We start from the raw sequence: 12,129 nt of genomic DNA on the forward strand, positions 1-12,129 counted from the left end.
GCTGTGGTCAGTCTACCTATACCTTGTAGCTGCCAGTGGAGATGACAGGTACATATTGTGAAGGGTGAGTGATGTAGAATCATCTTGGCTAGTGTTGGTTGATATACACAACTCTATAGTAATTCTTACTAAGGTCTAAGAAAAACCAGAACTCTAAACCCAGGATTTACCTCATGCTGGCAGACACTGGGCACCATATCAGCCACATGGCCATGGCTTATGCAAACATTCATATTCAACAGAGAAGCAACACCTTATCGTCTCTCCTTAAACACTAAATTCTACGTAATTCCTGAAGATCTGAGTGTAATGTCTCCTGTGAGCTGGTCCCACATGCATAGGGAGACCTGGGGATTAATAGCCCACAGAAGGCTGTTGCTGGTCACTTCACAGCTAGAAATCACATACATGCTCCTGAATATAAAAATGACTTTCCTTACAATATGACTAAAGTCCCTATGTCATGGATGTAGAGATGGTACACATTTGCGGCTCCATTGCCCGCACCACAGCAGTGGGATTGGGTAGGAATCATCATGGCCACCTAGCTTGTTTCTCAGTATGCAGCATTAAGAGGTCCTTTCAGGCTGAGAGAAATCACACAGGCTATCCCTAAAGACACCTTGGTCCATGGTTCAGCTGAGTACCTAGGAAGAGGGGAGATTCTGCCAGGTCTGGGCTTTGGCTTCATCCTTTAGAAATTCAGGGCAGGTGGGAGTCCTAACAAGCACGTGGAGGGAGCCGAGCACCTGCCACTAAGTGAACGTTAAGCAGAGGAGTCAGCACCACTCCAGCAAGCTGAGGGACCACGCCTTAGCAGCAGGATCCATGGTGCCAGTGCTGCATGTATGAGGCTTAAAGAGATGGGAAAGCATTTGTGAACAAAATGAAACAAAAACAAAAAACCAGATCATTTAGTTAGATGTGGCGGTGCACGCTTGTGGGAGGCTCCATCAAGAGCGATAGTTCAAGACCAACCTGGACTATACAGGGAGACTGCCTCCCCCTCCCCCGCCCAATCACTTGTGTTCTCCAACAGTTAGCCACTGTGGACGTGGTCACTAGTGTCTGCACACGCAGATGAGGACAGTGGGTCTGCTGAGGTGCAGAAACTTGGCCTGGGTTGACTCAGGCCTCCACGACCGCCTATAAGTCAAACTGCAATGTTGCTAGTGGAGACAGAGGCATGACAGCCAGAAGCTGCAATGCTTAGCCTCCTCTGCGCTGGGCGCCAGGAAGGTGTCTCCATGGGAGTTGGTAGTACCTAGCAACAGAAAAGGGTGGCTATTGTGAGGGAAACAAAAGGCCTTGGCTGTGTAAGTGGAGGCTGTGGCTGCTGTGTGCTCTTAGAACTGAACAACCTGGTATTTGTACATTGACAAATAAAAACCGTCAGGGGAACAAAGGTGTCGCCAAGACGCCCATCTCAGCAGGCACCCCGTCACTTTCAGGACGAACTTCCGACTCTGGGTTCTAGTCAGATGCCCTTTCAAGTGTGAGCTGGACTTCACTGCCCTGAGCTGGCCATGTGCTCTGTTCACACATGAAGGTCTCTTCCTTCCTTTCCTTGCAAATTCAGGCAAATGTAGGGCCCTTGTTCCTCTAAACCTTTAGGGTAGCTCTGTCTCTTCAGGGCTCAGACCTGGGCTCACAGCCCCTCTGCTCCTACCTGCTACCAAGGCAAGTTCTGAAAGCAGAAAGTGGTCCCTGCCATCCTCAGCTGGCTTTAGTACTATCTAAAGAGGCCACATCTTTGGCATCCATTGCCTTCACCGTCTGAACCAGCACAGCCCAGGCTGAGCTGAGCGTCAGCTGCTCTCTGAGCAGGTCTCCCAGGTTTGTGCGGCTGCCACATGTGTCTGTGATCAAACTGTTCCACTGCATGGACATCTGGGTATGAATAATGCCATGATGAATGCTAGGGAGCAGGTTAATGGGGATATGTCCTGGGTCACAGACATAACGTACTTAACAATTTTGGGAGCCCCAATGCCATTCCCATGGCTGCACAGTTCTGTATCCCAATGACTCATCACTCTTACCCATTCCCCATTTTCTGGATGATAGCCCCACTTGTGTACTGTGATGATTCTGGGACCTTCATCCTTAGATAAATTCTGCCTTGAGTCCCTACAATGATAGTATTGAATTTGCAGTTATCAAACCTAACGAGCTGGCAGGAGAGTTCCTCTTAGTATTTTTGTAGTACTTCTCCGATGCAGGAGGGTCAACCCTAGCCCTGAGTCAGCCCTGCAGTGGACCTCTCCGAGAAGCTCTGGGAAGGACTGAGTAAGTGCATCTTCTCCGTCACTGGTTTTTATGGTAAGTAAGACACACGAGGTTCTTCAAACAGTTATATTTCATAGAATTTTACTCTTCTACTAACAAATTCATACAAAGACAAAAGCCTATAAAAGGAAAACATGAGACTGATTTGAATGGCCACAGTTACCAGGAACACAGAGTTTGCAAGAGAAAGGAGGCCAACACTCTTGACAGGGGCTCTTGTGAGCAGTGACCCAGAACCTGGAAAGGCCTACCAACTAGGGCATTCCTAATGGCTGGCAGAGGTGCCCCACTTGCTCTGCTCAGGAGTCTGAACCAAAGTCAGAGCAGGAGTGGAAACCACTATGCTGATGGGGATACATGCTGGGCAGCAGTTACTCTGGCAAGCTGACCTCTGGCTGCCTAACAGCGTCTGAGGAACCCGTTATAGGTGCAAACTTGGCCTCTACCCCAACGGGAACTTCCTGAATATGGACAGGATTGATTCTCTTGGAGGAAGCCAGAGATGGCCCAGGGCCTGGCAGCATGGGGCATCCACACAGAAGCTATCTCTATCAAGCTTCCCCAGGGAGGATTAAATAAATAAATACATCATACAGAACATGAGGAACGGATCGCTGCTGTTGCCCACAGCCTTTGAACAGACCATGACCTGCAGAGCAGAGTGCACAAGGGTAAAGTGCAAATCATCTGTCAGGTTCTTGAAAAGTACAGAGGTGTCTGTGGCCTCAGCTAAGTAAGGTTGTCCATGGCAGGGGACAAGAGACTCAGCCAGAAACACCCAGGGCCATGGCTGCTGATGCTGAGGGTGCTGGGCTGGGGCTTGTTCTTCTCCCAGGAGGGTGGGGGATGGGACGGCATGTCATATGTGCAAAGCGGTATGCTGAGCCACATCATGGTTCACACTCTGGAAGGCTCCTGTTGTCATGGACTGTGCGCAGAACTCCCAGTGTTCCTGCTGTTTGGTTTTCACACTGTGGCTCTCTGTGGTCACCTGCTTGAGGTTCCCAGCTCAGTGCTTATGAAGTAAAGTGTCTGGGTTCCCATGAGAAGAAAAAGCAGACTGGCTGCAGGTAGCCCTGACTCTGCAGAACCAAAGTTCTCTCTCTGCAGGCGCTCCTAGGGCATTAACTCAGATGGGAACACAGCTGGCAGGCACCACCCACCCAAAGGATGACCCACTCCTACCCTGTAAACACCAGCTCACTTCCCAGTGGTGCCCTGAGCCGTGCCTGAGGAGTGTGGACAGGAGTGAGGAGGTCAGCGTGGACAGTGCCCAGCTTGCTTACTGTACAGAAAGCACAGCAAGGCTACGCAAATGAGCAAGGAAGGCAGGCGCCCGTGGGGAACAGCCCACTGGCATTCTAGCCCAAGGAACTGTGTGCTTGTTCATGTGTTCTGGACAGGGTAGACAGGAAATGTAACTGCCATAAAATACAGGACAGTCGTCCACAGGAAAGATCCTAGTGTCTGGAGGTGAGGCCCTGCCTGTGCTGGAAAGAGCTGACCCCAGAGTCCCTGGGTATACCTACCATTGCCCACAATGATGCAAGGGGCCATTCCTGTCAGATCAGCTCTAGGCGCTCCCCTGGAGCATCTTCTGCTTGGAGGAAGCCTAGGGTGTTATGTCTGTGAGAAGCCATGTGTGACCAAAATCACTGCAGCATCTGGGAGGGCAGTGCCAGGGCAGCGGCCATCAGCCATCGGCATGCCGGAGGGCCCAAGCCTGGCGTCGGCTGCTACACAGTCCTGACCCCGTCCAGGTGTGTCCGGGCTACAGGTGTTAGGAGTAGATGGTGATGACTTCCCGGCCACCACCCCTGACCAGGAGGACCCTATTCAGCCCCTCGGTCAAGACCTCAAGAAACTCCATGTCTGTGGTGACAGTTAAGGCCATACCAATCTCAACTGACCGACCGCACAAAGGACTCCAGTTCATACTGTAGTCAGCCCGGGGAAGCCAAGGCCAGTGGCAGGTGGGCAGACCCCAAGGGGCTAGGGAACGGTAGGACAGAGGAAATGAGGGGGTGGGGGGGGTGCTAGGAAACAATAGGAAGGAAACTGCTACCTCCAGACGGCAGAGATTCCTGGAGCTTCCAGTTACTAACCCTATCCACTTGAAACCAATAGGCAACTGGGTCACAGGAAGCCTGGTGGTTAGGTGGTCTCTGACCAGGAAACCTGAGAAGACGTCTCCCTCATTTGCCAATGTGGTCCCCAGTGGCTGTCCAACAAGACCCCAGAGATACCTTGACACCAGCAAAGTACAAACTGTCAAGGCTGTGGCCAACAGACTGAGCTGTGAAACTTACATCTGTCCTCCTCATGTGCCACTGGGGAGACTAAGCTCGGAGGACACCCATCCAGGCTATAATGACAGCTCTGCTTGTGGGAGGGAGGCCACTGAGACCTAGAGTGTCAGGCACATGGAGGAGAGCAAGGGCTCAGTTCTTCCTGAGGGTTTGCTGTCTATTCCGGAAGGCTTAGGGTCAGAGTGCACTTGCTGGGCGTTGAGGGAACCCAGTTTCTGTCCTAGTTTATGCCGCTCTGGATCAAGGCCTATCACCCAGGGACACACCAGATGGATTTGCCACTGCCCCACATCGGGTGTCAAAGGAAACCCTGGGATGGGGTTGTGGCCTAGGCAGAGTGCTTACTAGCATACTCAAGGCCCTGTGCTTGATCCCATCACTCATCCTCAGGAGCTCAAATGCAATGTCATTTCTCCAAATGCTAGGAAGGACCCCACCAGCCAGTGTATCCAGACTCCATGGCACTTGCCTACCTCTGTCCTATCTTCTAGGTCCCCAATGCAATTCAGGGCACACAACAGGTAGAAAAGCATGCTCTGGCACTGATGGGCCCAGGTGAACCCCTCACTGTACCTCAAACCACTGCCTGTCTTAGGGGCACCCCACATGCCTTCCCCAGCTCATAGGAATTGAGGTTCCAAGAACAAGAGGAACTAGGCCTGACAGTGCCGTAGCTGTAATACTGTTCACCCCACCAGCAAGAAACATTGCAAAGGATACAGTTCTCATCCCCCTGCCGATTTTTCGGAGGGCCTGGCATATTCAGCAGGACCAGTTGTGCATCCTGGGACTTGTTGAGGACAACACCATTGAGCTTCACAGCAGTATGCATCCTCCTGACGTTGGACTGGTCCCTGGGAGGAGGGTGGTACAGTGGGCAGCACAGTGAGCTGGAGGCCTGCAGCCTGCCCAGCTCTCCTGTTTGGTTCATGTATGCTAGGAAGGGCTCAGCGAATCATGAGGTCAGGTATGGGGTGACTTACTTAGCAGCAGAAAGCATTTGGCTCTAGATATTTTAGAACAGGGCATCACTAAACTGCTAAGCTTCTAGTGACCATAAAGTAATGCAGATAAACTACAACGCATTCAGTAAGCTGCACTTGCGAAGCAGCCATCAGTCCAGGCAAACGGGGTGTGGGGCACAGCAGCTGTCTGGGCAGACATGGGAACTGGCCTGCCTCTCAGGGCAGTGGTACAACTGCTGAATCCCCGGCACCCTCCTGACCACACATCTGGTGCTGCCAGGTAGCAGATCTGTTGAACTGTGTACACAGTACTCAGGTCTGGAGAGGTCATGACACCGCCACCCAGGTACTGTTGAGTTCCGTGCTGCCGCTGGGAGTCAGCAGAGAACTGGGTTTGGGCTCAGGTACCCTCTTTCCTGCCCTTAGCCAATCCAGATGACACTTCCAAGCTGTAACTAAGAAATAAGAGCTTCTAGCACTGTGTGGCTAGATACTTGTTTGCAGCCTCTGGAGTGAGCAGAACATCACTGAGCTCTACACCATGTGTTCTGTTGCTGTCTGGGGCTCTGTACTCCTCACTAGCACAGAGAAGTACTCAGGTACCTGCCAGACAGAGGCTAGCCTTCTCATCTACCATACATCCCCTCTCTAAAGAACTAGATAAACTGCATGTAGAACCAATGTTCAGGAAACTTCGCCACAGAGCACTACCTGTCCCACGAATCTACGTTTCTATCTGTTCTGGGACATCTGACACATCCCTGCGTTCAGGACATAGGGCAGAATCTGTGGCCAGCCTGCTCATCGGCCCATGCAGTCTTGATTGCAGCCCTTCTGAGTAGAGGCATCTGTGCCTCAGATACAGGGACAGGAAGATGAAGCTGCCATTTGAGGGTCAGAGAGAGGTCCTGAGATGCCCCAGGATCACACCCACTGATCAACTCAACTCTAAGCCAAATATATCAGCTTGTAACTGCCGTTCTCCAGGGGGGAAAAAAAAGAGTCATGGGCCCTTTATCTTCTCTCTTCAGTTTAATTTGATAAAATTATAGGTCAGACTCTGTGGCACCATCCAAGCCTTTCATTACAGGAACCCTGAATTCACTGCATGGAAAGGGCACAATTACTGTGTGTTCTGTCCAACAGCAGTTCCCAAACTGCATGAAATGCAAGAGCCTAGTGTGAGAGCGTACAGCAGCCACATGGAACCTGAGTGTCAGTTCTGGGTCTGGCCTGTTATCCATTCCATGTGGCATGTCCTGCTGGAACTAGAGAGACACCAGAGGGTTCAGGAAAGGTCCTTGAGTTCTGAAAGCTAACCAAATCCCACCTCTGCTCCCAGTAACACAGCAGAGTTAATCAGAAAAATGCCTTGTACAAATGAACTTTCTAGACAATGTCCAGACCTGGGACTGTAAGTCTACACAGCGGTCTTGACAGCAGGAGATAAAGTCACATGTCCTTGGCTGGCTATCAGCAGAGATGCCCAAGACCATCCAAAATAGAAAATACATGCACTCAAATGTCTACAAATGCTAACAGGTGCACACCAACACACATGCAGGTGGGTACACTGGCAAGTAAACAAACACAATGTACTCAATCCAGCACAATGCTCATCTAACTGACAACACATGCATGAGCTTTAACTGGTGCACACATGTTCTAACTGGTACACACATGCACTCTAACCAACACACATCCACAGCCACATATGATCCAGGGAAACTGTGAAAGGAAGCACATCTCTTGCTAGACTAACCAGGAAATGGGCCTGATCACTAGAGCCTCTTCCTGACCTTGGCTAAGTAAGGCAAGCCAGGGTCTTGAAAGACAAGTAAGTACCCTACACCAAGATTCCCCATACATCTATATATATGTATAGGTACATGTGTACAAGAGGTGTGGGGCAAAACCTGTTGCTGTGCCTACATAATTATGTGTTTTAATAAACTATGGGGATAGGAGGCTTTTAGATTTGCAGGGAGCAGGAAGCCTGGGTGGCTCAGCTTCCCTAGTTGGCCAAGCTTCTCAAGGTTCCCTCAAGTATCTGAGTAATTCAGGTACAGTCATATAACCAAGAGCTCCTTACCAGTATCTTGTGCACACCTGTTTGTCAGGGACAACAGCACAGAATGACCGGAGGGAGGCAGGACAAGGACAACACAGAAGAAAGGACCAGAGCAACATCTCCAGGCAACCTCAGTCTGTCTTCCTAGAATGTTCCCAGCCATGGGTGTGGCACCTGGACCCTCAGACTTTGGATCCCTGCCTGACTCCTGGCCCTGATGTCCAGTCCAAGAGCTCACACATAGGTAGTCTGATCACACAGAATTGATCCACATCCCCTTCTCAGTGGAGAGCAAAGAATGGAAGCCTCCTGGATGGATGGTGAGCTGAAAGCAAGTTTATGTTGACTGAGTCGATCCGGAGGGATGTGGGTGAACTTGCACATTGCTGCAGGAAGCACACACCTGCTCCCTTTCAGAGCAGCTCAGAACCAGCCCTCTGACACTGTCTTTGGTGTCACTTAGGGAATGACATCTGGGTATGTGTCCTGAGCCACTCTGAGGGGAGGCAGTGAGGTCAACAGGATGCTCTACATACACACAGGGCTGTACACACGTAGGCATGCAAGGCAACTCGGTCTAAGAGGTTAAAAACAAAGGTGCACTTACAGGTTTCCCCACTCTCTACATGGAAGAGAACACAAAGAGCAGGTTACTCCAGCAGAGGGCTCCACACAGTCGAGCCAATTCAAGTACTGGTGGCCATGCTAAGCTGGTAAAATGGCTGGCCTTGGTCCTCCAATGGATTCTCATTCCACAGGACCCAAAGCCCTCTTTCCCTCCCTAGGAACTTGGAGCTTTAGTATCATCCCACCAAGAAGACCCAGTTAAAGGGGGCTCTGGCCTCTTTCAGGCTTGGGGGGTATGTCAGTAGGACTTAACTAAACCTGTCATGATGGCATCCCCATAACTCTGTGATAGCCACAAGGACCTCAGTCTTGCTGTTCTCAAGTCAGACAAAATGATGGGGGCCCCAGAGGTCCATGGCGGCAGCCTAGACTATCGGGGCTCTGGAGCTCCACCTTTCCACGGGGAATAAGCTGCTCTCTCCTAGCTGTGGAAAGTCATTAGCAGCAGGAGAGTAAGGCTCACACCCCAATCCCTCGTGACCTGGTTCACTGGCACTGACAGCATAGCCTTGGGTTGGTCCCAGTTCTCTGAAGGCCTGTGGGCTAGTGATCTGCCTTCCAAAATTCTTTAGAGGGCAGGAATAGGAGTCTGTCCTCACTGTGCACTGGCCCAGCCCACACAGACACTCACGGCTTTAGGCTGAAGAGGTCTTTGAACCCTGATGCACTGGTGTCCTTGTTCCTGTGTTTCTCTGCAATGAGTTTCTCTTTTGTCCATGTCATCTGCACTTTGTCAGGTGTTGGAGGGGCTTGGGTTCTAGCAGCTGCAGTGGTATGGGATGCTGTGTTCCTGTCGTGAATCAGCTGGGCCTGGTGAAGGGACAGCAGAAGTTCGGAACAGACAGTGGCTCTTGAAAGCCACCCTGGAGAGAGCCTGACCAGGGAGGCAAGGAGGTTTAGAATAAACCAAGAGGATTCATGTGCAACTGGTGAGGACCCCTCAACCACTGGACAGCAGCTCCACAGAGGGTCCTGGCACTGTCCTCACCCCACAGGGTCTCCCTATCTCTTGTACTACCAGATGGACTTTTGGTTCCCTCCACCACCTCCTCCTACCTCACTTTCCTGCCTTAAAAGCAGAAAAAAGGATCCAGGACTCTGCTGAGCTACACTGGTGCCATAGACGCCTTACTTGGTGTAGCCCTTGACCTCTCAATCATCAACCCTTACCAGCATACACACCATGGTATACCTCTATGGCAGTTTCTATCTTAGAGAGGGGCTTGCCTCAACCCCTCTGGCTGCCAGGGAAGCAGGGCTGGCCAGACTCACAGAGGCTTTGGAGGGTCATAAATGGGTGGTGCCTAGTAGTCCTGGGAGGATGAACAAGGGGAGTGCCTATCTATACAGCCCCATCCAGTGACTTGGCACCAAGGGAGTGGGGTGAATATTTAAAGATTTCTTTGAGACCAACCTGCAACCCTAGGTCAAGGGACAAAGGTCTGAACAGTTCTTCCTCTTGTCCGGGCTATGAGAGACATCACCAATTCTCTCAATCTGGGCTGTCAACAGCCAGGGACAAAAGGGAACACGGTATCTGTCTCATAGAGTCACAGCAAAAGCTCAAACAGAGAGGAAACTTCTAGGACTCCAGTGGGGACAAAAGACTCAAGGAGGCCTTGGTCCAGTAAGCACATCCACCCACATGGAGGCTAAGTGGGGCAACATGCAACTGAAGACATAGAGATCCCCACATGGAAGCCCTCCTAACCAGGACTCACAAATGTCTACAGGACAAATCAGTGTCTCAAGGGCAGCAAGAGGTGGCCACTTGACTTTTTCATATTGACAATGTGAGTGAGCCACTGGCTGATGAGGGTACATAAGGGCATACTCTCTGTGGGGTCCAGACAAGTGAGTCTGGCTGGGTGAGGAACTGCCACCTGCCTGACTCTCATAGCCTTAGCCAGTGTGGGTAAGAACTCGCTGCCTGCTCACCTGCAGAACCCCAGCCAGGGTGGGTCAAGATCCACCAGGGAATGCTACTCATGCTGAGCCATTCGGTCCTTTCTGTACAGCAGGGGTCATCAGGGGCCTCCAGGATGGAGACCCACAAAGTAAGGCTCAACCTTGACTTCCTCAGATGGCAGCATGGATCAACTCAGCTATGTCTGACCTTCATGGTCCTTCAGTGCCCTCACCCGCAACATGGCCTTAACTTCTTCACAGCTTCCACAGGGAAGAAGAGCCTGATGCTTACCCACATACTAGCGTGCAACTGAAGGTTCCACCCACCCTGCTGAGCTGCTCCAAACAAACTAGTGGCCTCTGTGCCACATGGAGGCACATCCCTGCTGAAGTCAGACTCTTGAATGCCATCCCTCCTACCCCAAATCCTCCTTTATCTGAGTTAAGTAATTCTCTAGGGTAAGGATACCACTTAATCCAGTATTCTTTGTCCTGGCTGAAGCCAGAACAGACGAGTTGCCATTGGGATACCCTACAGCCCACAGGGATGGTGAGAGAAACAAAGCCACTGAATCTTCCCAGACAGTGCTGGAGCCAGTCAGCAGGCGTCCATGCTATAATCTCTGTCCACTGACATGGAAGTCATTCTGTATGGGTCCTAGTTCTGTCTCCTGCTCCACCAACTCTACTAAGAACCTGGGGTGATCACTGCTCTGATTCTAGCTGTCAGTCACATGACCCACCTGCTAACCATGGCCAATTCTCACAGACAGTGAGGTCACAAAGTGGTGGGAGGCAGAGGGTTCTTGTGCCCCTGTGACCACACGTTACCACTGCACCCACAGAGAATCATTCTCTCCACCCAATCTGCCACTGCAAAACCACATCTAAGAATCTGGAGTTTGTACAGCAAAACCCCTGAGGGCACAACCTCAAAAGAGGTGATGTCCTGTTATCCACCACCTGTACCTTTCCTAGGAATGACGTGACCACAAAGATGCCAGCCCTCGAGGCACACTGTACCAACGGGTACAGGTAGCCATGCTTGCTCTTCTTGAACAGTCAATGCCAAACGCCACAGGAACGCTGTCAATCCAGAGCCGTGCGTTGCTGGGCTGCCCTCTGCCCCATCAGCACCAATCCCACATCTGGGGCCGGACGGCGCTGACCCTACCTACCTCCTTCTTTCCAGTGCACATACCTCTCTCTCCCGCTCATTCTTTGACAACTGCATCTGTTTCAGCATCTGTGACCTCTGCTCCATCATTAGCGTCTTCTCATAGGTGAATGCAGAAATGTCATTTTCAACCTAAAAAGTATCAAGCCACAAAAGTAAACAATGTATACAAAACATGGTGTCACTGCCAACCACCTACCTAACCCCCTTTGTCAAGTGGACATAAGCAAGCAGTGCCCATGCACCCTAGGCTGAGAATTCTGTCCCTGGCGTGTCTCTATGCCAGAGCAGCCTGGGAAGGTATAGAATGTGTGATGCGGATGGAAGCATGTGGGTGCAGTAGAGAAGTTATAGCCTACCTACATTCCTGTTGGGAACTCTGCAACATCACCATACAGGCAGTGATGCTGCTGCATCTCACACTGACCAGGCACACAGCTGTTGGGGTGTGGGACAAAGTATTCTTGGCTTGTCTGCAGGAGCTGTGGTCTCAAGGGACACATGCTCCCAAATAACTGGTGTCATTTCCTGTCTCAGACAAGCTCACCCCTCACAGGATTACTAAATCCATAGGAAAAACATACCAAACCAAAGGACAGCAACTAGTGACTTGAGGATCCTGACTACAGGCACTCAGAATAGCTCTGCCTGTTAAACACCCCAAACCCTTGTCAGCTGACGGTGTTCCCAAGGGTAGGGACATAGACCTCTGTATGTGAGTGGAAACTCAGGAACGCAGGAACCAACCTCCTGGGGCAGGGCTGAAACTGAGGGGTTGGAAAT

At 51.1% G+C, this 12,129-nt stretch overlaps 1 protein-coding gene across 4 annotated transcripts in view; it reads right to left on the bottom strand.

Moving 5' to 3' along the window:
* Positions 1-2,353: 2,353 nt before the first annotated feature.
* Slc12a7 (solute carrier family 12 member 7) overlaps positions 2,354-12,129 on the bottom strand; it is a 91,599-nt gene continuing 81,823 nt past the window's right edge. For 2 of the 4 annotated variants that reach the window (XM_052742894.1, XM_052742896.1), the window contains exons 21-25: positions 11,371-11,478; positions 8,893-9,071; positions 8,242-8,256; positions 5,319-5,452; positions 2,354-4,161 (exon numbers count right to left, since the gene is read on the bottom strand). In XM_052742894.1, coding sequence (XP_052598854.1) covers positions 4,070-4,161; positions 5,319-5,452; positions 8,242-8,256; positions 8,893-9,071; positions 11,371-11,478 — 528 coding nt within the window. In that variant the 3' untranslated portion in view covers positions 2,354-4,069. The remainder of the gene's footprint in view (positions 4,162-5,318; positions 5,453-8,241; positions 8,257-8,892; positions 9,072-11,370; positions 11,479-12,129) is intronic. The other 2 variants (XM_052742895.1, XM_052742897.1) reach the window with 1 other exon arrangement.

Source organism: Peromyscus californicus, unplaced genomic scaffold (assembly GCF_007827085.1).
Source record: "Peromyscus californicus insignis strain IS unplaced genomic scaffold, ASM782708v3 Scaffold_18__1_contigs__length_77618521, whole genome shotgun sequence".
Taxonomy (NCBI): Eukaryota; Metazoa; Chordata; class Mammalia; order Rodentia; family Cricetidae; genus Peromyscus; species Peromyscus californicus.